Source organism: Rousettus aegyptiacus, unplaced genomic scaffold (assembly GCF_014176215.1).
Source record: "Rousettus aegyptiacus isolate mRouAeg1 unplaced genomic scaffold, mRouAeg1.p scaffold_m13_p_4, whole genome shotgun sequence".
Taxonomy (NCBI): Eukaryota; Metazoa; Chordata; class Mammalia; order Chiroptera; family Pteropodidae; genus Rousettus; species Rousettus aegyptiacus.
Genome location: NW_023416307.1, coordinates 6,014,332 through 6,041,550, shown reverse-complemented (window position 1 = coordinate 6,041,550; position 27,219 = coordinate 6,014,332). Strand labels below are relative to the sequence as shown.

At 35.9% G+C, this 27,219-nt stretch overlaps 3 protein-coding genes across 12 annotated transcripts in view; 1 reads left to right on the top strand and 2 right to left on the bottom strand.

The window, feature by feature from the left end:
* The window catches only part of SON (SON DNA and RNA binding protein), a 31,440-nt gene extending 14,782 nt beyond the window's left edge, over nt 1–16,658 (top strand). The window contains exons 6-13 of one of the 6 annotated variants that reach the window (XR_004950596.1): nt 153–341; nt 7,271–7,381; nt 8,545–8,661; nt 12,093–12,172; nt 12,833–12,980; nt 14,807–14,878; nt 14,974–15,089; nt 15,598–16,658. Coding sequence is in view for 4 of the 6 variants with exons in the window: in XM_036219826.1 (XP_036075719.1) it covers nt 153–341; nt 7,271–7,381; nt 8,545–8,661; nt 12,833–12,980; nt 14,807–14,878; nt 14,974–15,089; nt 15,598–15,756 (912 nt within the window). In the remaining 2 variants the exon portion in view is untranslated. Of the gene's footprint in view, nt 1–152; nt 342–442; nt 1,232–7,270; nt 7,382–8,544; nt 8,662–8,803; nt 9,474–12,092; nt 12,173–12,832; nt 12,981–14,806; nt 14,879–14,973; nt 15,090–15,544 lie in introns of those variants that run through there. The other 5 variants (XR_004950595.1, XM_036219826.1, XM_036219827.1 and 2 more) reach the window with 5 other exon arrangements.
* DONSON (DNA replication fork stabilization factor DONSON) lies at nt 41–25,218 on the bottom strand. Of its 3 annotated transcripts, none has more exons than XM_016164093.2 (11): nt 24,808–25,218; nt 23,980–24,060; nt 22,735–22,938; nt 21,638–21,816; nt 20,890–21,068; nt 20,141–20,222; nt 19,924–20,028; nt 19,272–19,470; nt 18,105–18,317; nt 17,428–17,573; nt 41–1,542 (listed from the first exon to the last, which is right to left on the bottom strand). In XM_016164093.2, exons 1-10 carry the CDS (start codon nt 25,129–25,131, stop codon nt 17,436–17,438), a joined length of 1,704 nt encoding a protein of 567 aa, XP_016019579.2. In that variant the 5' UTR covers nt 25,132–25,218; the 3' UTR covers nt 41–1,542; nt 17,428–17,435. The 3 variants fall into 3 exon arrangements, with proteins under 3 accessions (XP_016019579.2, XP_036075729.1, XP_016019580.2); XM_036219836.1 differs by lacking the exon at nt 41–1,542 and adding an exon at nt 1,617–4,344; XM_016164094.2 differs by lacking the exon at nt 41–1,542 and adding an exon at nt 6,487–6,716.
* A 607-nt stretch (nt 25,219–25,825) lies between these two features.
* Nucleotides 25,826–27,219, bottom strand: part of CRYZL1 (crystallin zeta like 1) — a 30,168-nt gene continuing 28,774 nt past the window's right edge. For 2 of the 3 annotated variants that reach the window (XM_016164095.2, XM_036219837.1), the window contains 2 exons: nt 26,785–26,830; nt 25,826–26,281 (listed from right to left, as the gene is read on the bottom strand). In XM_016164095.2, the coding sequence (XP_016019581.2) occupies nt 26,182–26,281; nt 26,785–26,830 (146 nt within the window). In that variant the 3' untranslated portion in view covers nt 25,826–26,181. Of the gene's footprint in view, nt 26,282–26,784; nt 26,835–27,219 lie in introns of all 3 variants that reach the window. The other variant, XM_016164096.2, reaches the window with a different exon arrangement.

Here is a 27,219-nt window from a genome sequence, read left to right as displayed (position 1 = left end):
GAAATAACACAACTTATGGAATTATTTAAATAAAACTCCATTGGAATTTAGTTTTTTTTATTTTTAAATTAAATACTGTGAGAAATAAGGAACAAAATCATTACAGACTGTTAAATCTATTGAGTTTTAATTAAGAAACTTTTTTTTTTTAGATCGCTGCAGCAAAGCCAACTCCACCAAAAAGCCAGGTAACATTAACAAAAGAATTTCCTGTGTCATCTGGATCTCAACATCGAAAAAAAGAAGCGGATAGTGTTTATGGAGAGTGGGTTCCTGTAGAGAAAAATGGTGAAGAAAACAAAGACGACGATAATGTTTTCAGCAGCAATTTGCCCTCTGAGGTAAGTAAGAGGAATATTACATATTTTTCCTTTTTTATACCTGAATCTGCCATTTTATTGTTATTTTATATCTGATTTGGATTCTGTTTCACTCTTCTTAGGGCCGGGGTAAACGGCAGGGCCGGGTTAAACGACAGATGAAACAACCCGCAGCTTCTCATTTGACAGTAACTCGATGCAATTCACTTTGTGGAACCAAGCCACAAAGTGAAAAGCATCGAATTGCAGAGAACAGTGTTGTCACATCCCTACCCAACATTGGGCCCTCCTTGCACTTGTGGGAAGGTAGCCCAAGGTATAACTATTTAGCTTCCCGTTTTGCTTCAAGGCTCTATAGCTCTAGATTTTGGTGGTAGCAAGTTTACTGGGACTGAGTGGAGAGAGGCAGATCCTCAGGTTCAACACAAGAAGTGGATTGGAAAAGGTCATTGTAGGCTGATGTGAGCATCTTGGATACATAGCCCATTGCCCTTAAATAATGGTTTCTTACTATTTCTCTGGGTTGTCAGATAGCCTTTAATTTTAATCATTTTCCCTTCCCTGTGCTACCTTGGCCATTTTGAATTCTTGTGTTTAACCTAATGCTCAGCCTTGGTATACTCCCATTTCCCTTCTCCTACCCCTCTTTGCTACTATTAAAAGTTGGAGAAGTGGAACACACCTTGAAATTTTCACGAGGCTAGAGTTGCATCTTGTCAAAATGACGCGGTAATAATGCCAAGTGTCAAAATGACCCCAGTAAAATGCCGCCTGATTAATGTGCTGCTAAATATAGTGCACATGAAAACAGCAAGACTGTATATATATGTAAATATATATATATCTGTATCTTTGTATGTATCTCTGTATCTGTACCTTTGCTGTATCTTTTAATAAACAGTTTACTTTTATTTAACTTGTTGTGCAAAATCACGCTTGGGGGATCTGGGAGGGTGGAGACTTACTAGGGGAGGGTGGGAGTTTTAAATACCATAGACTAGTCATCACCTCTTGCCCTTGGTTTCCAAAGCCCAGACATTTGTTCAAGGACTGGATTAGATATCTGATGTCTTTACAAGGTGGGACTTCTTCCCCATTTCCTTTTCTTGCAGTTCTGGGATATGTAGGTCAGAGAGACCTGTATTACTCATCTTCAGGTTCCCTTTATTGGCCATATCATCATCTTCCACTAAACATCTCCAGTATTACAAATAAGGAAATCCTGTTTGAAATCAGAAAGTGAACAGAACCCAAATCAGAAACTTTTCAGTAGTATTTTTTCCCCCTGAGCTATTCACAGGTGACATTTTCACTTTTTTTTTTTTTTTTTTTTTTTGACCGGCATTTTTAAAAGCGAGTTCTATACAATGAAGCTGGCTGGGACATGATAACTAGCCAATGCAACTTACAGTCACCAGTGGTGATCTGTGTTTTCATGGGATTCAACAATTGAAGCAAGTTATGCCATCACCAGTGAGGGAGGAATAGCTGCTTTGAACATTATTTTAGTCAAACCATGAGTACTTCAGTTGCTAATCCCTAAATCTGGCTACCTGCACATCTGAACAAGGAAAAGATAACATTCGTAACTGCCTTAAATATTGTAGTAACTGACTACAAACCATAAGAGGGCTCAACAGACTTATTTAGAAATTTTGATACATATGCTTAGTAGTTTCTTGCAAATTAAGGATTTAACAAAGACTTGGAAAAAACAGAGGTTACGTGAAAAAAATTTTGCAACGGAATGAAGGCCTATAAAATAAAATTGCGAAATTCCAAGAGGTTTTCCTGAGAAGATAAGTGACAATAACTATTTTAACTTCAGTTTAACATGGGGAAAGTGGTTCATGAATCCTGATGACTTTGTTTCTGACAGAGAGTTTTTTTTTTATATATGTATATATATTTATTTGAAATTTAGTACTCAGCCAATTTTAGTCTTAACACGGGGGGCGGGGTGTACCTTAGCCTTTTCTGTCATCGAAAGTGCTTGTCAGATTTTAATTAAAAGTTGGGAGGAATTAACTCCAAAGAGATCCCAGGGGAAAAAGGTGGGTATTCAAATTTTATAATAAGGGAGTGTTAAAGCAGGAGGAGGTAAAAAGGTTCTACTTGGACAGCTAAATAAATGAAGCAGATTTCTCCTTTGGGAGGATATATACAAGTATTTGATATCAGAACTCTGAAAGCTAGTTTCTTAGATTAAACGCAAACAATGTGTAGGTTTAACTTTAATTTTAAGCAAAACAGTCTTAAAATTTTAGGAACTGGACAGGATTTTGTTCTGCCTCAGGTGTCTGTACTTTTATGTAGCTATAATATTAAACACCTAGAGAAAATATTCACAATATAAAATGTTTAGTTCTAGTTATTTAGCTGGATCTTATACTGTATTTGTAAGATTAATATTCTGTACACCACTGTTTATGGAATACTGTTGGTGACATTTTATGAGATCATCGATCCTTTTGAGTCCCTGTTGGGTTGAAATAAAGGCTTTATAGTGTAAAAGAAAGTTCTTTAAACGTTCTTTTAAAGTCAATATTTTAACCAAATAGTTTTCAGAAATTTATTTTACCCATTGGTCTTTTTCATTTTAATAAATACAGATTTTGTGGTTCTTTAGTTTTGAGCATAAAACATTTAGGCAGAAGTTACAGATTTTATCTGTTTTGCTATGATCTTTAATCTCACTAATTGTCTTGGACATGAGTGCTCTTTGGCATAAGTATGAGTGGATATGGATGGATCAACAAATTCATATCTAATGGAATATCAACTCATCAGATTGGCTGCCCTACTGACATAGCATCGTCTTAGGAAGTAGCAAGCCATCATCATCCTCAGTAAGGCATGACTACAGAATTTTGAACATAATTTTGTGTGAATTTAATTTACAAGCATGGAAATAAAGTGTTGGAAAACGAACATTTAAAAAATTGTCCTGAAAGACATTAATTTTTGGTAATAAAGTTAGCAAAGGCTTATTGGGTAGAAGATTTAAATGTCATCTTTGACATAAAACTTCCTTGGTTTACTATCAATCATAAATATTTTACAGGTCCAGAAGTAGCTCTCCATTAAGGTCTAGTGTTTGCTTACATGTAAGATAATTTTTATCTCAGGTTTTGTGCTTCGTTTTTATTACTGAAGACTATTTCTACATCCCAATGGCGCTAACATATAGAAACTCTTAAGTTTGTGAAGTTTAGGTAAGCTAAGTTCTAGGGACAAGGTGAAAATTTCAACTGGAAATTAAACACATAGGTCCTAGCAGTGCTAGAATGTAATTACAGCCTTGTCATTCATTCTCTCCTTAGATTGTCCTAGGTGATTAACACCGACTTTTCTTACACCATTTATTAAATTTTTTTTTTTTTGTTATAATTCATTTAGATTACAGGTATAAGTTAAGCATTACACTAGGTTATTTTATATAATAAAAAGATTGATAATTCACTTTTTAAAACAACGCATTAACGACAGTATATTTAATGTGGCTTTTGTTTTTTGTAGTTGTCTTTCATTTCTATATGAACCTCTGTATTCTAAATATTTCAAAATCATGTTTTGTATGTAGGTAAGATACTTATTTAGTTTCATTATAATTAAAACTTTTATGTTGTCTTAATTTGAGAAACCTGCAACTAGTGTAGAAAGTAATTTTCATATTAGGAGCTACTTACTTTATCTGACTCCTCACAATTCTCTAGCTCTTTTATATCCTTTTATTTTTAAGAAATACTTAGAATACTTTATGTAAACAGTTGGGTTAACAAAAGGGGGAAATAAATTGATTTAGAAGAATTTTTTAAATGAGGAAGATACAGAACTTACATGATTATAACTTAGGCCCTGAAATAGCTGTTACATGGTGCTAATTACGTTACGTGTTTTATTTCTGGCACCTTTATAGGTTATAGAAGTAAATGAAGTAAATGAAATAACTTGGTCAGGTTTTTCATGTAAACTGAAATTATTCATGATACCTTTATGTAGATTTCACCTTTTAGAACAAGTCCTAGGAAAAAAGAAAGTAAACATTTACACCCATTATATTAGTTAGAATATTAATCAGACAATCATACTTTATATAATTATACTTTACATATTAGAAAGTCTATAGTATTGTCAGTGGAAACAAAGCTTGTTGATGACAGACAACTTGATATTAGTATTCTATGTGACTTAAATTTTTTTCCCCTAGTTTTTAGAAGGGATTTTTTAGCATCATTTTGGTACCTTACACATTCCTGTTTCTGAGCAACATTAAAAGGTTTTTAAGGCTGTAAAGCTCCACTATAAAGTGTGGTATACTATAGACCACACACACACACACACACACACACACACACACACACTCACACACACCCTCCCTCTCGCCTCTCCATTATTTTGTAGTCACTAGCCACATTTCAAGTGCTCATTAGCTATCACTGTCGAAAATTATATTGGACAGTGCAGCTGTAAATGCTACCTGTGATATGAGTGTTTTAATACTGATAACATTTAGTCTAGTCCTTGAACCTTATAGTTGGCTTTTTATGCATTGTATATTCTGAGTTACCTTGAAAACCTGGAAACATGCTTATTGATGCAAACTTTTAAGGATCCTTAAGAAGTTAAGATAATCCTGATTCATTCTATTTTGAGTATATTTCTTCACATTTAAAAAATCTGAATATGAAAATAGTCAAATTATTTGGTAATAAAAGTTTGACATGAACTTGCAGCTCACTCTGTAAGCCTGTTGAAGAACAAATAAAGTTGTATTACCTTAGGAAAAAACTAGTTGTAATTTATCAAATTTAAGCATCAAGGTTGCTATATTAAAATTCTTTGCAGAGTGAGGTGTGAATTTAACATAAAACATTACTTAGAGATTTGAAAGAAGGTTCATCCTGGTGATAAGACAATGAAGCATTAGGTTACCTGCATCCACAGTAAAGGCTTAAAGAGAAAAAAGTATGAAGAGATAAAATGTTTATAGAAGGATGAATTCTTAGGTATTCATTTGCTTTCCAGTTGGGAAGAATTAATTTTATTCTGGAAAAATTTGTTTTCAGAGCAATTTTAACTACATTTTTATTGCTAATTTATATTTGGAAATTGGGGATTAGGGAAGGCTTGGAAATGGTTGGCAGGTAACATTTTCCCCAGTATCTCCTCTGAGTTTAGACTGTTTTGAATAAAAAATTTATTTATACCTAAATACCCTCACACTTAGGTTTACAGACTGCTATGAAACCCAAAGTAATTCTGGCAAGGTTAATTAACAGTATATTTGAGATATATTTGGTGGGCCTTTCAAAATTACATCAGTAATCCTATGTGAGTTTAGGAAACATCTAAGGTGGGCCAAGGGAATATAAATTTTGACCAGAAGTCCTAGCTGTCAGAATTATAATAAGTGAATAGTGAACATACTAAGTTTTTAGTGTTTCAGTCTTTGTTTAGATTTTCATAGGCTCCAGGAATGTTCTGATAAATGTGAATAATTTAGTTGACTAAAAAGTTAAGATCTTTCATTCATGAGATCTATAAATAGTTTAATAAACAATTACAGAATGAATTCAGTTTAATTTTGCTTTTATTTTAAGAAGGCACATATAAGAATCTATACTTTGTAGTGCTTTGTGAGAAAAATCTTGCTAAAGGAACATTAGGTGATTCAGCAAGGTAACTAGGAATGATGGGGGTGATTAAGGGGTTCTAAAGTTAGGAAGAGGAAGGTTAGTGATCCTTAATGTGTGAGATAGAATTATTCATAGTCATACACCCTTCTCTACTATATAGGTGTTGTTTTTTTAAAAAAGTATTTTATATGCAATACACAAATTACAGGTAGCCTTTACTTACTAGCTTTTTAAATCCTTAGCTGTTAACTTATTTTACTGACTTCCTTATATTTGTCAAACCTATGCAGTAGTTACTAATCATTCTTTGTATATGAATATAGAAAAACTTTTCCATGTTAGATGAACATTTTCCAAAAACGAATTTTCTTGGGTGAAATAACCAGGAAATATTAATGGGTTATGTCATGTTAGAAGAAAAACAAATATTAAGAATTGGTAAGTTGATACAAATTAATCTGAGCTCTTAATGTTAGAACAAAAAACATCAGATACTCACTTGATGCATTTTTCCTTCTGTGGTTGAGCCTTCCACAAATCTGACAAATTGAGAATTTGCTCTAAAAATTACCTTTCAGAATTTTTCTGGACATTATGAAACATTTTTAAAAGTTAAATCAGAAAATCACCTATTAGAACAAGTTTTTTTAACAGGTAGAATATGAGCTTTGAAAAGACAGTTCAAACATACCTCATTTTAAGTGTTCTATGTGAGGTACCCCCACAAATAGTTTCTTCGGTCATCAATGTATAGAAACTGGAAACAAAAGGTTCATTTATTTACATAGTGAATATATTAGAAGAAATCGAGTTTTAAGATCAGTATATGAAGAACTTCAAGGAGATAAAAAGATCTGCAGATGAGTAGAGAGATCATTGACGTGTTAGTGGTTTTCTGCTTGCTTGTTCAAGAACCTTGCTTATTGCTTCTGAAGGTTATGCTAATAAAAAATAACTGCTAATGAGTATAAAATAGTTAAAAAGTTCAAAAAAGTCTCAGTTTATTGTAAATGACTTGTTAGTGAAGGCTGGGGAGTTTTAAGTTCACAGAACTTTCTGTAATTGTAATTTGATAAAATATGGAATAAGTCATTTTGGATTGAGTTCAACTACTGCCTTTGATAGTTTGTAACAAGGAATCTTAATTTAGTTTCCAAGGTTACTTTACCTTTTTGACTCTTCTACCAACTTTAAAGATTATTAATGTACATAAGACTATTGTTTCAATATGTAGCAACTAAAGATATAACACTTTTCAGAATTTAGGGGTCTGTCATAATTTGAGATAATTATCTATGTTCTCTTTCTTAGCCTGTGGACATCTCTACAGCAATGAGTGAGCGGGCACTTGCTCAGAAAAGACTCAGTGAGAATGCATTTGACCTTGAAGCCATGAGCATGTTAAATCGAGCTCAGGAACGGGTATGTAGCAGTTTTTAATGTCTAAATTAGAATTTCACGAGATTGTTGGTGGCATGCTATTAAAATGTAGATCCTTATCTTGAAAATCCAAGGGAATAAGTAATCATTTATCCTAATTAGCTAGCTTATTTTAAATGAATGATTTAAATGTGCTAAACATTTGTACTGTGTTTATTAGTACAAATAAATTTTGTACTATGTACTATTATGTACTATGTGACAGTAACTGTTTCTTGAGAGAGTAAAAGAGAACAAAAAGTTTCCTGTTGTCATAGTGTTTATAATCTGGTATATAAAAATAGTTAAGTGCCCATAATAGCGCTGTGAGGTGTCGGTAGTATTATGAATTCCTGTTTCCCAGCTGAAGAAACTAGGTATATAGAGTAGTTATGGCCCAGGTCTCAAAACTAAGTGGGGGAGCTGGGGCTTAAACCCAGTTGGTGTGAGTCCAGAGTTGGAGAAGCTGTCTGTTGTGTATGTGCCTCCAATGGACAGCTTCTCTATTTCTCCTCTACCTTCCTGTGGTAGATCTATATTAGAAATAATAAGTATACGTTCAGACAGATAGGAAATACATTGCCCAACAATATCAGGTTTTCGGTAAATATACTTTGAATGACAAGTGATTCTTTGTCAAAATAAATGTTCATGGTTAACATAGTGCACAATTTTTAAAGAAAGCCATTGTATATGTTCAAGTTAACGGTTTCCTGTATTACTCTTTAAGCATATATCTTGAATTTGTTTTGGGTTTATAATACTTCAAAGAAAATAATTAAAAATTCAGAGTGCATTTTACATGAGATATGTAAGCAGGAGGGCAGGGACCCTTTGCCATATGATCTTTATTCTGTATATTCATATATCAGTGGTGATATTTTGGGGAATGAGTGTGATAGCTATGCTTTTTCGATGTTAGAGCTATATTTCATATCATGTTATGAGATTCACTAAATGTTATTAAACTGCTTCTTTGGAATGTTTAGGGAAACTGTTAAATGTATAAATTGAGTATATGGTATTAAAAATTGGATTTTAAGCCTATTATTCAGCCTTTTTAGGAAGTAAAACCATTTTAATGAAATTGTTAATACCAGTGGAAATTTAACCAGATTTAACCAGATATAATTTTTACTTAGTTAATTGAAGTATCTTTTCTTCAGATTGATGCCTGGGCTCAGCTGAACTCAATTCCTGGCCAGTTCACAGGAAGTACAGGAGTACAGGTTCTGACACAAGAACAGTTGGCTAATACTGGTGCCCAAGCCTGGATTAAAAAGGTACACAACATAATACACATAAAAAAGTGTTTATAAGTAGAAAGGTAAAATTTTTTAGAAAATGTTTTATTAAAAATGCACGAAGAGACCAGTGACTCTAACCAAAGTTCATGAGTAAATTTGCTATGTGTATGTACTCCAGGATGGACGCTGAAGATGGACCGGATTCATGAGATAATGGCCAATGTATAATATAGCTCAAGAGCCACTCAGTTTATATCTTGAGGTTGTTTGTTTATTTATTTTTGCTGCTGGTTTTCTGGGGGGCGGTTTTTAAAAACTGTGTTTTGAATGCTAACAATGTATCTCAGATGCTGTTCGGAATATTCCAGTTCCAGTTGGACAACTAATCTTACGATTTCAAAGCAGTGGTTCTCAAATTTTTTCTCATCATGGGATACTTTATTACAGGTTTATTTTTTGATGGATCACTGCCCCCAAAGGGCCCTCTACCACCCTAATTTTCCATTGCTTTATTCCTCTGCCCTCTTTCCCCTTCCCTAGTGCCTGTGCCCTCCTATAAACTCCCTTGGTCCCCATTCCTCACCCCTCTGTGATCTTCAGCCCCAGATCCCTGTGGTTGTTAGCTGTCGATTATAGCAAATGGTTGGGAGGCCCTAGTATTAGCACTGCATGTGGTGATTTTGCCATGGGACTGGAAGGCTGGGGGAGGATGGCTGGAGCGTGGGGTGGGCCGTGTTGAAGGGTAAATGGGTTGGGTTGGGGATGGAGAATACTATCTGTGGACCACCATTTAGGCCCTGGTGGCCTTTGGTGATCCACAGGCTCAATTTGAGAACCACTGATCTCATGAAAAAACAGGACATAATGAGACCTAAATTCAAGGGAGAGGACGGACGCCTCGTGCTGTGAAGATGTAGGTGCTCCTGGTTTCAGATTCCTGCAGTGAGACCTGTGAACTCCACCTACGGCTGCCTCATTGTTGGGGGAGTCTTAGGTGGTTAAGAAGGGTTTTCTGAAGAAATGCATTCTGGTGAAGGGTTGTGGTTTGGTTGGATGGGTGATTGGAAATTTGTTTCAGGAGTACTGGCAGCATAGCAGTGCTGAAACTGTGAGGCTACGTGGTCTAATGGATTGGGAAGGTTTCTTTATCCTGCTGTACTCCTGACTTCTTTTGTGATCATGGGCAAGTAATTACTTGGAATTTCAGTCTCCCAAAGTGTCACATGAAATCAAGTCCTTACTCATGCGTCTCAGGGTGGTAATGATGTGATAGGTACCTATAGAGAATTGGCATGAGTGCCAGTGAATGAGCTGAATTTCTGAAAAGACGAAGATTTTGTTTGCTTTGGACCTTTCATGTTTATTTCAATTTTGATAGCATTATCTCTGGTGATCTTCTTTAACAGATTAATATAAAACATATATACTCATTTTGCCTGTCATGTTGGGGGGGGGGATAGTTGTACTCTTAATATATGCGTAGTGAGTACAGATTCATTAAAAAAATTGCAACTTATGTAGTTTACTAGAGATTGCTATTGGAAAAGAGATGAGAATCTAGTGAAATATTTTTAAGTTTGAATTAATTTTGGACTCATTATAATACAGAATTTCAAATATGAAAGATTTGTATAGTTTTTGAAAAATAGCATTCATCTCATTGGGAAGAATTACAGAATTGTAAATGTATATCTATTTAACAGTTTTAATTTTGTAATACTATTAAGACTTGAAGCTGAGTACTCGGTATTTTAGGAAGTTAGGTTTGAAGCTTATATGAGTGTTTAGGGACATAATAATTAGTCATATACATTACTAGGTAGAAATGCCCCCTGCCCCTCTGACCAGGTAGAAACTTTTGAATGACATTACATTGTAAAATTTTGGTCTTCATTTCTATAATGAAGTGCTGATCCATAATGCTTCTAAACATACTTCTAAACATGTTAACTTTAAAAAATTGAATCTTTTACAGATTCAGTTGGTTCCCTGTAAACTTTCCCTTAATTTTCATTTCCAGTCTTGCAGGCAGTTGACAGATTTTTATGTCATTTTAAATGTAAATATGTTGTAAATCATTTTGATAAATTATCATGAGATAAAGTGGTGTTAAATAGTGAAGAAAGCAGTGCTTTCAGGAAAACTTCCATTTTTATGTTACTGAAGAATATTTGCTAGTAACACAAAGGAATATATTTATAAAAATGAGCTAGAATGTGGGAAACGTTATTAGGCGACAGAAAAATTAACATTTATCTTCACTGTCAAACTTGTTTACTTGTGTTTAGAAAACTTTTTTAAATGATCAGTTGGCTTTTTCTTGCCTTGCTATAGCCCAACACCCTCTTTATATGTTAAAAACTACTTAGAATGCCAACATTCTCATTCTTCTTAGTTGTAGTATTTTCTTAGGTGAAAAGGAGAGTTTTATTTTTGTCAGTAAAACATTTAAAAATGGTTACTGATTTTAAAGGAACCTTTATTTTTTGGAATGGAATGATTTATTTGGATATGACCTGATTAATATTTTTTACTGTTGTAGTCTCATTAGATATTAGATTAATCAGCTTTTTAGTGAATTGTAAACACACTGGGGTAAAGAAACAGATGAAGATGTTAGAGAATGGAAACAAAATTGGAAGCCTGGCTTATTTGGGGATTTGTTATTTGGGGATTACACTGCACAGTTGCCCTTTCTTTTAGGAGTGTTTCCTGGAAAAGAGGGGCGGATGAACCTGGAAGTAAGTAAAAGTCATTCTAGGTGTGTAGCAACAAGGCAGTTGATATCCAAGCATCAGCTAACTTTTCTCTTTATACATCAACACTGCATGGCCTGCACCAAATAAGGAACTGAACCAGGGGTATGTTTTTACCTCCACAGCTGCCTCCTTCCATCAGAGCACCTTGTTGAACTTAATGTCTAGTCACACAGATCATTGGCATGTTTTCTCCCTAGCGCATATAAGTAAAAAGCTGGGGGGAAAATAGTAATGTACAGTTTTACGCTGTGTGGAACCAAGATCTAAAAAAACTCAGTATTAACTTATCAATACAGGAAATCGATTAGTCCATACTAATCCTAGATTAACTGAAATTTTCTACCCCCTCTGTTGATAAGTTAATGACTTACGATATATATTTGCTATTGAATGTAAATATAAAATTTAATAATAAGGGGAAATAATTTGGAGATGTCATAGAATTTTAAGAAAATGACCATAAAGATCAACAGAATTCAATAATTTGTTATACATACCTGGATGTCCTTTAAAAGGCATTCTATATTTCTTAATGTGTGAAAATAATTGACTGTTGACCGTGCTAATGTATATAGTTGTACATCTTATGACATTAAGTGCTTTGCTGCTTTGATGGAAATTATGGTTCAGTGGGTTGGATACAAGAGAGATGACTGTTCACAGAATAACCTGTGAACTTTCACCCCTCTGTATGGAAACTTGTTTCAGGGCCAAATCCTTGTAGCTGCCTTCTTGCCCCGGTCAGTGCCAGCCCTACTATTCACAACACTGCTGCTACCGAGGCCTAGGTATGTAAACATTTAAGGAGTTTTTTAAAAGTCTTTTAACATCAAGCTAGGTTTTCAAAGAATTCAAATTCAATTTGGTATAATTACAGGGTATTTTATGTGATTGTCTTCCATTAACTGTAAATTTATTTTAAAGTACTGTCTTTTTGCTTCATAGGGATTTTCTAAGTAAAATATTTATACTTGCTTTACGGTAGAATGGGGAAGAAAACTTTGGATGGTAACAGTATGTTTCTTCAGTGTCCAAACTATTTCTAAATGATTTCTGGGCTTTATTCGTTAACTAGGTACACCTGGAACAATTAATATTATTGACTGTTTTAACATTGCCTTCTTTTTATTTTGCAAGCTAAGAAGAGATACCAGTGAACCTAAATAGTGGACGAAAACAGGAGTGTTCTAATTTTTTTTTTGGAGGAGGGCACAAGGGCCACTGTTTTAAAACTGCCATTTATTTGCCTTGAGTTGAAAATACTGTTAATGTGAAAATAATTAGTACATACAGTATGTATATAAGAAGCATTTAAATTTAATTGCTGTAACTATTAACAGATCTAGAAGTAAAATAAAATGATATTTTTAAAAAATAAAGTTACACTGAGTTTGCAGTCAAATTCTAACTGTAAAATGGGGACATTTTACCTTTCTTTCTTTGGATAGGATCAGTTCTTAAGAGCAGCCCCGGTAACTGGAGGAATGGGAGCCGTTTTGATGAGAAAAATGGGCTGGAGAGAAGGAGAAGGATTAGGAAAAAACAAAGAAGGAAATAAGGAACCTATCCTAGTTGATTTTAAAACAGACCGAAAAGGTAACAAGTTTGTTTGTTTGTTTGTTTGTTTTTTTTGAATGTTTATACCTCCTTTAACATTTAGTGTTTCCTCACTTGTGTCATAACATTCTTTTGATGTCTGATCCTGACCTGGAGGCACTTCTGGTATATATACAGCTATTTGTTAGGAAAGAAAGTTTATCTTACTTTTAGCAGCTTGTATACATATAGATGGAAATAGTAATTTGAGCTTTTAAAAGGCAACTTAAGTTGCTTAATATTATGGAATATTACAGAAACGTATATATGATTAAAATTTTAACTACATTTCATATTTAGAAAGTGGCATTTTGTTTTCTCTTGACAGATTTATTTTCTTTCTCAAATATTTTATCTCAATATTCTCTTTATTTCCTATATTAGAGTGTTTTTTCTTCATGTCCCTCCTTTCATGCTCAGTAATTGAGTTTGGTTGGGGTTAGGAATAGTAGACCAGCTGCCAACAATGTTACCTCTTCATTTTGTCCTGTGTTTGGGGCACCTTGAAACTTTTATATCTGCCTGTATTTTGCTACTGTTCCCAGATACTTGGATATTTATTGATGTAGCCAAGTATTAAAATACACTTGGTTAACATGTAACAGCCAATTTACTCCTTTTAAATAATTTCTTCCCTTAGAGCAGTATCCTAAGTATAATCACATGGGGATGCCAGTTCATTGTAATTTCAGTACTTTGTTGTTTAAGCCTGATTTTTAAAAACTGGAAGATTTAAAATTAATTTATTTTCCTTATCTTTATAATCAAATAGAAAGTTGAAGTTACTGCAATTATTGTCTTAACTTTGGAAACTGACTAGATCTAACCAAATTATGTATTTTTTAAAATGTTTTTCATCAGAATGTCTACATTGTCATCCACATAGAATCATGTGTTGCTATCTTATTTCATATTGGAAGGACTGTATTGTAATGATACTCAAATAGGTTAGAAGTAACATGAGACTCATCCTATGATCTAACATTAATTCAAACTTTGAATTAGAAAAGGGACATTGTGCTAATTACGTCACAGTGACATTCGTTGTATAAGTTGAATATGATTTTTTTTTTGTCATAAGAGGTGATTTGTTGGAAGAAAACATATGGATGCATAGTTCCAGGGAACTTCTCTTTGGAATTGCAACATGGCGTAGATTTGGGAAAGCATACCAGCAGAACTCTCAAACTACTGGTTGAGAAAGTATCCCTAGGATAAAAGGAAATTGGGAAAGCATTGATTTTGCATAGTAACATAGCTAAATCACTTTGGAAAGGGAGGTTATGCAGTGACGGTGTGTTTGTCTTTAGGAATATCTCACATTTAATAAATCAGAAAGGGCTTCGTTGCTGGGAAAAAATGGACCCCCAAAATGGACCCATTTATTTATAGAGACAGCCCTTCTCACTTTTTTACGTGTGTGGTGTATGTGTATCATAAAACCTGCACCTTTGGGGGAACATATTTAACTGAGCAGCATTTTTTGAGGAATTGGAAACCTTTAGAAATCACTTGGCGTAAATAGCCACTACTTTGTAAACTTAGAAAGAAAAAGACCTGGAGAGGTTAATAATTATGGCACTAAATTTATATATATAGTCACGTTAAATTCTTGTTTTCCGAATGTTTGATTTTTATATAATTTCTAATACTAGTACATATGAATATAAAACTTAGACAGCATAACAGGAGTCAAGATTGATATAGAAATCAAGGGTAGTGAGAATTTGTTGAATATTATATTTGAAGGCATGGATTGTCATTTCTGTATTATAATTTAAAACAACCTTTGAAATTTATTCAGTGAACACTGACTTTTTTTAAAGGTCTTGTTGCTGTGGGAGAAAGAGCACAAAAGAGGTCTGGGAACTTCTCTGCTGCAATGAAAGATCTGTCAGGTGAGGGATACACTTGAATTTCTTTTTGCTTGCCCTCACCATGAATTCATTTTGTTGCCACAGATGGTGGGAATAACTATTTTTTTTCTCTGCAGGTAAACATCCTGTGTCTGCCTTGATGGAAATATGTAATAAGAGAAGGTGGCAACCACCTGAATTTCTGTTGGTCCATGATAGTGGCCCTGATCATCGTAAACATTTTCTTTTTAGGGTAAATATGAATTTCTGCATCAATTGTATATTTATTGATAGCGTTAGAGGGTGAGGACTAAGTATATGATTGTAGGATTAATATACTTTGTGGGGTGGCAGTGTGCATATGTGGGGTTTTTAAACATTTAAGTATCCTTTGATATGACCTTTTAATATCCTATTTTAAAAAATGTTGGAAAGTATGGGCAAAATCTGGTGAACAATTTATTGACATTTTCTAGTGGAACATGGGGAATTTAGTAGTTTTATCAAGCTTTTTTCAATTTGGAGACCTGCTCTTAACTTGCAGTCCCTTTTCCTAAATGATTTGCTGCTTCTGGGTTGAGATTAATGACTTATAGCATATGGGTTTTATATTTTCGTAAATTAGTTTTCTAGCATTTAGTGAAAAAATACAAAGCTAATAGATATTAAAGTTTGATGCTGTTCTTATTGTATGTTTTTCTTGAATAGGTATTGAGAAATGGAAGCCCTTACCAGCCCAATTGTATGTTTTTCTTGAATAGGTATTGATAAATGGAAGCGCTTACCAGCCCAGCTTTGCCAGCCCTAATAAGAAGCATGCTAAAGCCACAGCAGCTACTGTGGTTCTTCAAGCAATGGGCCTTGTACCAAAGGACCTCATGGCTAATGCCACTTGCTTCAGGAGTGCCTCACGTAGATAGATTGAGGTTTTATATTAATCATTTCAGATAATTTTACTCTGCATCAAAATGTATTTCCTCTTTAATGTTGTAAATATTTGGCAATTTAAGACATTGTGTAAAAAGCAATCTGTACAAACATCTCCAGGCTTTGATTTTTGTACCATGGAAATTGTATTTAACCATACAGGGTTTTGGTATGTTTATATTGTTTACCTTAGTGATGTATTTGTTTAAGTGGCTAACATCCAAACGATTGTTTGAAGGCATCCGTAATCTTCAGTGTGGAATGTTAAATAACGCTTTTATACTGTATTTTGTACTATGATGTAACTCCCCTTCCTTATGGCTAGGCTGCTGTAACACTTGCCTGTAATCAGTGAAGGGCTGTGCACCTTGTACTAGTTCACAATGCGTTCTGCTGGACAGATACTGGGCCAGTGTTATTGAGGTAATCAAGCAAGATCTGTTCCACAGGGCTAATGCCACCATCTCCCCTTAAAATTTTGTAGAAGTTATAAAAAAAAAAAGTGGTATGTTGTGTGATGATCAGCACTAAATTCTGCGTTCCTGTCAAAGCCACTTGGGCCATGAGAAGGGAGTCAAAATGAAGTCTGACTAGAATTCTGCAGGCTAAGTACATTTAGTATGGCATTGAGTTGTGATATAGTTTTCCTTTGATGTGCATTTTGAATTTCAGCTACACCTAGATAGACGTAAAATGATAATTAAAATGCTGTAACCAACTTATCTAATAAAATCGGCATCCGGCCACTATTTTGTTGACTATGAGAAAGTTTAAGTTTATGTTAATTTTTAGGGTCTGATAGATATTTCATGTGTATTACAGTGGTATTCATATGCTATGTCTCAACTTTATTTTCAAAAGCGTAAGGCCCAAATATAAACTTCTCTGGAATAAATGTGGTGTTTTATTTTCTGGATTATAAAGTGAACACATACTACTTCACTAAATACTATTATTTCTTTACCCAGTGCTTTTGATTTCTAAACACTTTTATTTAAGAAAATTTGAATTATACACACACACACACACACACACACACACACACAAATACCTGAAAGCACATTAAATACTACCATGACAGCTGAACATACTGTACAACTCAACAATATTCTATATGGAATACAAAATACCCTTACCTGAATGAACATAGATTAAAAACATATATATATTTGAAAGTAGAGGAATTATAAATCAGTAGGAAAGCAACTAAGGTAGAAGCATCAACAATCAGCTCAGTAGATGCTGTATTTTTTTCCTAATAAACTAGAACCTGCCTAATAATCCTAGGTAAATTGTTATAGTTTTGCCCTAATGCCATTAATCACAATGCCATGAGTGAATGGACAGCCTCAATTTCCTATTTGCAAGGAAATACATCAACTTTCTATTGTTTGTTTATAGTTTGATTATAGGGCTCTAGAATTCCCATTCAAGTTATTTGAGGTATTTTAAAAGTTTTAATATCTAATTACTTAATAAAAGTTGATTTAAAACCTGCTTAATGCATGTAAAAATGTTACTGTAAAAGGTTAATGTTTATAAACATTTGAATATTTTAAAGTTATATTCCTTTCAAATTCCAATAAGAACTTTAAAGCCAAAGGTATAATCTTCAATTTCTTTGTTAGAAGGTTTTTTTCCTCAAAGATTCCTTTTAGGCTTACTTTGGTGTTCAGGATCTCCAATTATAAATGTAGTCACTCATTTCCACGTTCCGTAAAGATGATTTGCCCAGTATTGGTATTTGGCTAAGTTGGTCCAGAGTCTTGGGATGCAACCCACAGTTAGCAAGTTCTTCACGAATATTCTCCTGTGAAAATTTGTATACAAATCAGTAAAAAGCACATCAGTCTTCGAACATAAGTTTTTAATCATCACCATGAGAACTCTACAAATAAATGCCTTGTTCCTATTATCAATAGAAGATCCAAAGAATTTTTGAATAGTGACACGTGTCCACAAATAATTGTGGTTATTTTATAAGGGAGTCAAGTGATAAAAGTATGAGGCAATTTCAAAGGTCTTAATGATAACTGCCATATAAAACTTATAAAGATGTCCAAAACTAAGGGCCATTATAGTTAAATAAGTACCCATAATTTATAATAAATCAGGCACTAAGTTCTAAATCTGCGAGAACAATGAATATAACTTGCTTTTGGGAAGTTCTTTAGTTACTACTGAGTACAACAGCCCAAATTCATAAAGTTTACCCACAAAAATGAAACAAAAAATTTAGTAGTTTAATAACTTGAAACAAATTTGGCTCATCAGAAATCACTTCATCTATGAAAGTTTGAGGAAACTAGCTATAACAAAGTGTTTATAGCTGTCTACTTACCTTATTCAGTACTTTATCCACTGATGGGCAGATATTAAATACAACAGTTGGTTCATGTGTATACAGTCCTGCAGAAAATGACCCACTCTGTGAAGATTTGAGTAGCATGGTTATAGAATGTAGAGAATGAGGCATGATGGGACCTGTAATCTCCAAACTAAACTGATCTTTGTATCCAGAAAGAGCTTGTGTTTTCACATTTATACTTCGTGCCTTCAAAAAAAATTAAAGAGAATTATGGTCATCTGTCAAGCTTTTTAGTCTCTAGCTAAAAATGTGTTCAAGAACTTCATTTGGTGTTTCTCCTTAATAGTTAAGGAACAAAAGCAGTTCATAAGACAGCAAAAGAATGCTATATGAATAAAAGTGTAGCAAAATCTCAGTCTGCAGCATCCTCTCCAAATTATGAGATTGCCAGTTTATATTCTAGGAAATACAATTTTTTCATATGGTATTCATTCTGATTTAATAATACACTTTCAATACAATATTGGGAAAACAAATGATTCTATTGCTATTAACATTCAGTATATACTTTGTATTTACATGTTTAATATACAGGCATACTTTGAAGATACTGCGGGTTTGGTTCTAGACCACTGCAATAAAGCAAGTATTATAATAAAGTGAGTTGTAGTCTTTTTCATGGTGGAGGGCCCTGCCTTCAGTTTGTAAAAAGTGCAACATCTGTGAAACGCAATAAAGTGAAGTGCAATAATATGAGGTATGCCTGTACAGTTATTATTTTCACTTAACTGTGATCCAGTTTTGAGATCTATAACATATTCTTGACTATGTTTTCATTGGGTAAGAAATAAGACAGATTTAAGACTCGTGACAAAGATCCTGAGATGCTTAAAAGACAAAATGAGATTAAGCAATTTTTATGGCCAAAAAAAAAGAAAAAAGAACACCAAATTGCTTTTGTTGCCAGTTATACTTATTCAATAAGAAAAAATTATTTTCATATAATTGAGATACTTTCAAGTGACTCAGATAAAACTTTAAAATAATTTTTTTTTTTACCAGGAGGAAACCAAAACCAAATATGTACCATGTAAAACTGCTAGAAGTTACTAAAAACAAAACAAGATTTATCCTTGGAAAAGTACTTTTTAAAAAGCTAGGTTATGAGGATTAGTGTCGAATTTTTTTTTTTTTTTTTACCTTGAGCATTTGCATTGTGGCACCTCGGAAAGCTATTGGGGATAAGAGGGTTGGTGGAAGTCCTGCCTGTGGACCTGAAGTAGCAATTAAACTCTTACAGTTGATCAAAAAATTTAGCAGTGTAAAGGTGTTTGTTCCCTTCACCAACACAACAGACTCGGGTCTGTGATCCACTTGTACTTCATTTTTCTCTTTATGCCTGAAAATGACAATCAAGGAAACAGCAAATGCAAACCTCATACTAATAGGAAAATTAGTTATCTTGATTCTGAGTCATCTGAGATCCCTCTTCTGCATTCCAAACTGGAAATGCTCTTGCTACCATCTTCACTGCAATTACAAAGCATCTGTTTAAATCAAAATTATTATCTGAATATCCTAGAAATTGACACCTAACAACAAATTTCTCATCAAATATATGCTGTTCCCCTCATAAACTTAACCGAAATGGAATGTTTTCACCTTTAAAAATGTAGCTTAGTAATTGTTAAGTTTATGGGTACTTAGGGGTTCTCATGATAGAGAATTACCTTTAATATGATCTTAAGATAATTTAAGATTATGGTCAAATAAAACTTCCAGTCCATATTACATTGCTAATTAGCTTAATGGAATGAAAATTGATTCTAGTTAACAGCAAATGAAAGGATACAGCTTGATAGAGAGTATGTCCGGTTTTTTAATTTTATCTTGCACACCCATCTCTTTCAGCCAGGACAAACTTTCTTCTTCATCCTCATCACTGATTGCTTGCTCCCTAAAAAATTGCTATAGTTAGTTTTCAATTCATAAAGCTGTTTCCTTTACTAAACTATTGCACTGAATCTGTAAGTCCCTGGATGATGTAAAAGGTTATTACAATCACATACTCCCCGTGTCCCAAACTTGTCCCAGGTGTTTTCTTCTTCTCATGGCCATTTTCTTTTATCAAAGGCAGAGAAAATTCAATACCTATACAAGAAAAGAAAAATTTAACTTAATTTTAATTGAAAAGGATTTAATAGGTGTGCCCTATTTCTAGAGTACAAAATTTGAAAATGTTAAGTCGGTCAGGGTTGGTGGTGGGGAGAAAAAAAAGAAAATGTGAAGTCTTTATACTTTATTAAGTCAGTAGCTTTCAAGCTTTCTTGGCAGCAGCCCACAACACACCCACACCCACACCTACATCCATGAAAGAAAAAGTTGAGGAAAATCCATATTCTTACATGTGGTACTCTTTCATAAAGTATATTCTACTCTGTTTCATTTTTTAAAAAGTGCTGACTGAACTAAATAAGATTTTATAATCCATTAATGGTGTGATCCAGCCTGAAAACTGTTATTTAAAAGGGGTAAGCAATTTGTACTCTAAAAAAATTTCTAGAGCAGTATGTTCAGATAGGGACTTTCCAACTCCATATGTGTTCAGAGATCAGTGAAGGAAACACCATTAATTTAAAGCTATATATAAGGGACAGCTTAAATAACCACTAAAAAAAATCGAATGAACATCTCTTTAAATAATATTGGTAAAATTGGTAAAAGACAATTCAACAGGTAAAAGATAATTCAACTTCGAGCTTTCAAAAAAAGTATTTACTATATAGTGTGGTATTCTCATTTTAACCTATAGTTTTACCTTCATTTTTCATAGCTTCTCTTATACCCCGAGTTGTAGGAGACATGAGAGCCGTGATCACATCATTTCCTGCTAATCCTGCTGCACGGAACAGGACAGTAAACTGATAGGTACAAACGTAGAAATAGGGGCAAAGTTTTGTCTTCAGTAGATTATACAGAGAAGTGAAGCTCACAGACCTATGAAACAAAAAACTTTCTTTAGGTATTACATTTAACTCAACATCTAAAATTTGATTTTGTATAGTTCAGTTTGATATTCACCTGATTTAAAACACAACACAAACATAGTCATGGTTTGAATTTCTGACGTTCTATACAACTTTCTTTTAAAGAACTAAAACTGGTCATGGGACTCACAGATGACTTCTAAATACTTAAACAAGTAGTGTTTACTACTTAAACACTAACCATTTTTTCTTTAAATAAAATTTAATTGATAATTGGTTGCTGACTTTCTCTGAACAGCTTCTGCTGAGAAAGGAAGCAGCCATTGACAAGAATATTAAAGAATTATGTCTATGCATATTTACCAAACTTACATACATTTCACAACAGCATAAAAAATAAAACAATCACTAAAAAAGTAAACAATTTAAATGTCGGTTATTAACCATTTAAATAAAATAATTCAGAAGGACACAGAGATCCTTCTATCACTAAATATTTCCATACCATGATAACATAAGGAGAGAATACTGCTAAAATGAAGATTCAATATTGGTTGCACAAGTTTTTACTGATCTTACCAGTCGCTCATTAAAATGTGTTGCAGGGTTTCATCATTTGACCAAGGGCTAGTCTTTCCAGCTATTTTTCTATCAGCTCCAATTCGAGGGAACAATGAGAGCCAAGGAAAAGCAGGGTGGAGCCAATAGATAAGGCTCTGCTGGAAGGCACACCGAAGCTCAGTGGAGAGTTTGGGATCCTAAAATCCAGAGGTATTGGACAGCAGTTGCCCCATTAGAAGCATAAAATTTCATTAAAAGGACACTGAATATACTAAACTTATCTTTATTGCTTCCTATAGGAAAGTGTTACTGTTACAGGGGCTGAAAAAGTTGATTCTTGTTTGAGAAAACCTTTCTTGCTGGCAATTAGTCTGTTAAATCACGTATCAGAAGGAATACTTAAACACAGATGGGAACATTTTCCTGTCTCTACCATTCCTGAGAACAATGATTATCTTTTTCATCATAAAGGTATAGGTGTGTAGGTAACAAGACATTCAAGGCCCCACTCCTCACAACACTGTTTCGAAAGTACTCATTAAAAATTGACATGAATCACAAATCCTGACTGATTTATTGTAAAAGATGTACCAAGGCCTCTTTTAGGTAATCCCTTTTAACCTCATTTGAGTTGATGAGTGGCTTGAAAATAATGCTATTACATTTCTCCAAAAATATTCTAACTCTACTAACATCAACTCTACTAAGTTTACGACAGCAACTCTATTAAGTTTACAACAGACCATCATCCAGGTGGCAGGAGTTAGCACATTTAAAAGAGTATACATTACGTGAGAAAGTAAAATAACCAATCTGCTTTTGCAATCCTACTCAACTGCTTTTCATTTTTTCACACAGCCTTAGAAAAGAATAGTTAAAAAATGCCTCCCTGCAACACTGATTATTTCCCAGGACAGGACTCTAATGGGCAGTTACTGAATCTGATTTAAAAAACTATATGAAAACATCATTTGGGAAATATAAAATTTTCAAGTCTATATATCTTTAAATGTCAGAAGAAAAACTTAATGGAAGGAAGTATCCGTGATATTTTGCAGAGAAGTAAATTTTACACTTGACTACTTTAAAACATTGCTATTTGCTTTCAGAATTACCTGCAGACTTTGAGGCAAAGTAATTTCTGTTGCCCTACAATGTTGGATGACACCTTGAGCTTCTTCCTGTGCTTTCAAATGATCTGCCCAGGTAAAAGGTTGAGAAGAGGTAAAAAGGAGTCGAGTTTTAATACTCCAGTCCACAGGTAACTCAGTACTTTCTGAGGATGGAATATCAGATTCGGATAATGATACGTGTGAAGTCTTTAGAAAACAAAGAATACAAAAATTAGTAGCGTACCAAGAAAAAACCTTCAATCAACGAAAACACTGATTGTCACTGGAATATCAAAATCTTAGGAAATGTATAATAAATAACAGAAAATATACTACACACTGAAAAAAAGGTCTGGAAAGAGCTACATCAAACTGTTAACAGTTGTTATCTCTGGGAAGAGGGAATTTTTTGTTGTTGGGGTGGTGGTGGTGGCAGAGGAACAAATTTCACTTTTTAATTTATGTAGTCCTATACAGCTTAGTTACAAGAGGCATGTGCTATTATCATGGTCATAAAAAAAAAATTAATTGATATTGCTACAAAAACAGAAATCTTCCAAAGATTTTAAAAAGTACCTGCTAAGCCTCTAAAATTCAGAAACCAGGGCTAAGCTGCTCCTGTAGGTAACTTAGGTAGGGCTCTTAGAGAACATAGTTAACAGTATTTTCCACATTACAATTATTCTCTAAGGTGACAGCACAAAAAAATAACAGGGAGTAGGGAACTATTTCCAAAAGACCCCATGAAGGCCATTTATTTACAAGAAAGGGAAAAGACTGGCCAGCTCCCATTAGGACAAACTATGAACTGGTTAAACTATTACCACAGAAGTATCTGGGGAATGTAATCAAGAGTGTGTATGGTGGTGGCTTCAGCAAGATTGAGTGATAAGCTACATCCTGTGTAGGTAATTTTGGAGATTTGGTCTGAAGATTCAGCCCCTGGAGGGGCTGGCTCTCTCTGAGTGATGAGCTGGAGGTGTCACTCTATCCAAAGAGCTGTTAAAAATTGTTGGAGGATGTAGGGCACCCCACACCTATGCCTCCTTTAGCGTTGCTGCCATAATAAATGTCATTACTACATTACACAAAGTTCTCTACCATGGCTGATGCCATCTATCCAACCCTGGTAGAGACGATTGCTCGCTCAAGGTTCTCTGTGAAACTATTTTCCAGATAAAATATTTCTGAGAAGTATGAACTTGTATTGTAAGAATGCACATTCTAATGAAATTGAAAAAGTATTACCTGGAATAATTCAGTAACGCCTGCTCTTTCAGGAAACTTCTCTTCCCACAGCAAATCATTTTCTTGATTAAAATCTAAAAACTGAGGTTAAAAAAATGGTCTTTTTAAATTGTAAATGATGCTGGAGTTGGCTTTACATACGTACAGAGCCTCATCTGGCACACAAATTTCTTAATAAATGCTAGTGCAGGGATTCCCATGCAGCCCAAACACTCATTTGAGTGTTTTGCTTCAGTTTTATGTCTGAACTTTCTATGAAAATGGGGGAAGCCGGGGGTGGGTGGGGGGAAGAGGCCGGTGATGCGCGCATCTTACAGTGATGAATCAATCTCGAATCAAAAGATCCAAAAGGCTCTGGGGTAGGACAGCTGCCTAGTGAACTGTGACCCCGTGAATCCTCGACATTCCTCCGATCCAGGATAATTCTGAGTGCGTGAGAGGGGAGGCTCTGAGTCACGCAGGGAAAGGCGGTAACAGTGGCCTTCCAGGATGAGCTTTCGCGCAATCTTCCCACCTAAGTCTAACCCCCAAATTGCGACGCGGGCTGGACCGCGGGGCGCGCGCGCGCCGGCGCTGCTCCCCCCGCCCCCCGGCTTCCTCAGGGCAGGCCGACACCACCCCGCCGCTCCGCACGTCCCGCTGCAGCTCGCGGGGCGCCCTGCGCACACCCCCGCCTCGTCAGAGCAGCCGCTCCCAACGCCGACGGCGCCCTGAGGCCACGGGCGGCCGGCGTTCTTCGCGCCCGTTTCCCTCCTCGAATGCGGGAACGTCCCATCCTCAATCCACAGCCGCGTCGGCCCCGCGGCTGCCGGGCACTGAGACACTCACCGGGCTCGGCGCCTCGTGCTGGCCGCGGGGCGGCCCGTCGGGGGACTCCGCGGAGGCCCGCGGCCGGTTGTCCAGGCGAGCGAAGGGGTTCCTCCCGGCCGTGGCCGGGCCGCCACCGCCGCCTCTGCCCGCCGCCGCCGCCGCCGCCGCCGGGAAGGGGCGGAGGGACAGCCCCGCAGCCAGAGCGGCGCGGCGGGGCGCCGGCTCGGGCCGCTCGCCGGGCAGGAGGGCGGCCCCCAGGCTCCGGACCCGTTTCCGTCGGAGCCGCAATGTCTCGGGTGGCTTTTTGAAACTGGGCGAGTAGCCGGGGACCGAAAGAGACATGACGCGCGGCTACGGTGGAGGGGCTGACCAGCCACCCCGCAGGCGCTTCCCGCGCGCGCCGACCCCGCCTCCGACGCGACGCGCGGCGCGTGCGCAGTGGGCCGTTCTCGAGGCCCCGCCCCCGGCTGCGGCCCTGAGGGGCCGCGCTGCCTCGGCTCCCGGGCAGGTGGGTGCCCGGGGCCTTGGCCATCGTCGGGTCGCCGGGTGCTAAGTGGCTGGGTACTGGTCTGCACTCCCATGATGGACACCAAAATAGCTGACCGCTATTTAAATCCGCAGCAGGTCTGTGATGAAGCCCGGGGCATGGCGCCTGGATGGAAGAGGAAATGTGACACTGCTTCTTCGATAAGCTCAGAGGGCGGTTGCGACGTCCAGAGCTGCGGAGAGGGGCCTGGGTCTCCTCTCCCTGTCCCGAAATAGAGAATCCCGATAGGAAATCAGCACAGCCTCCCGGCCCCCTTCCCCAGCATCGCCGTCGCAGCCCTGCACCCAAACACTGCGGCTGCCACTGGCCCGTTACTGTGGCGCTCCAGTTTGATGTTCAGGAAACCCTGAAGTGAATGAATATCTGAAAAAATTTAACTGTCTATGGGCTAGATCTTTTGAGACTTGAGAATATACTCAAAAGATTAAATTAACAACAGTAAAGGCTTGTTAAGGAAGGAGGGTGCTGAGAATGGAGTTAACACAAAAGTTATTTTGACATACCAAAAGACTAGCAGCTTTATCATAGTAGTCTGGCTTTTGCTGAAAGTAGTTTTCTTCATGGCAAAAAATTTATAACGGAGGTAAATATATAAAAAACTAATAAGGATTTCAGATTATTCCCTTTCGATGTTAATTATAGAATTGTCTTGGCCGTGTATACAGTAATAGTTTTCACGAGTTATTTGAAATAACTCTGAGAACCTTGTCTCACACAGGAAAACATGCTTAAAAGTGGAACAGCTTGCTTTTATCTTCCTTGACTTTTCTCAACAATTTCCAAAGAAACTCTGGCTTCAAATACTGGAAAAGGTTCATCCAAATGAGGTCTGAGAAAGAACAAAATTAAAATTGAACGACTTGCTTTTTCCTTCCTTGATTTTTCTGAACAACTTCCATGGAAACTTTCGCCTCATAAAGTGGAATGGGTTCATCCAACTGAGGCCTGAGGAAGAATGAAATCATTAGTTGAGTAGAGCACTAGGATGGCAGTTGACAATGGCTATAGTTCAGTGGTATCACTTTAAATAATATAAAGCTGTCCATTAGCATTTCCACTGTTAAAGTGGTTAAATTTTAAAGGGGAAAAATACCTACTTTATCCACTTCCTCTTTTTTGATAAACAGATTCAACTTTTAAAAATTGTACTTTTCCCTCTTCTTGAGCTACGGGTTATTTCAAGTTGCTTTGGGAGGGGTGATGAGGAAAGGCAAAGGGTAAGGTACAGTATGAAATGGAGTAAGGAAAACTCACTAGTCACTTCTATCTTACGGAACACTTACTGGTATATCATAAGATACACTTGGAGAAATATTAAGTAGCTATTTATCTAAAAATATGGAGGCAATAGGTGTGCTGTGAAAGCTGAAACAAAAATAGAAATGCCTGCCTTATCTCCTTGAGAACAGAAAAACAAACAAGAATAATGATTTGGTTACTGAGCATACCTAAAAACACCAGTTGATAACTTCTCCATCACGTCTTTTAAGATACGTAGCTGGAAGGATTGTTAAGGTTGCAATGTAAAAGACAAATAAAACCATTCGATCAGCAGAAGATAGTAGACAGGTCACTTTTTTCTTTTTTATGTTTAGCAATCTCAGAAATTCAAATTTTAAGTTACAGAAATTCTGTAAGCTGTTAAGTTTCACTCTAAAAAAAGGAAACAGGTAACTGGTATGAGTGAGGTGGTAACATAAGAGCCTAAATTTCTAGGAACAAGTGATGAAAGAAGCAAGCCTAATGCTTGCCCTAAGTAATGACCAGAGTTATCCCAAAGGATAGTAATGGAGTGGTGTCAGGTTTTCACTTAGCACTATGTATGCTATTTCTATTTAAAAACAATTTTAGCACTTATCTTTTACTTTAGGTGCACATTTATT

Coding starts and splice junctions, on each gene's coding strand:
- DONSON (XM_016164093.2), bottom strand. CDS start 25,131: ATGTCTCTTTCGGTCCCCGGCTACTCGCCCAGTTTCAAAAAGCCACCC. Junction 21,817..22,734: donor CTTTGCCTCAAAGTCTGCAG/GTAATTCTGAAA, acceptor TCTGGATTTTAG/GATCCCAAACTCTCCACTGA. Junction 17,574..18,104: donor TGGATAAAGTACTGAATAAG/GTAAGTAGACAG, acceptor AAATTTTCACAG/GAGAATATTCGTGAAGAACT.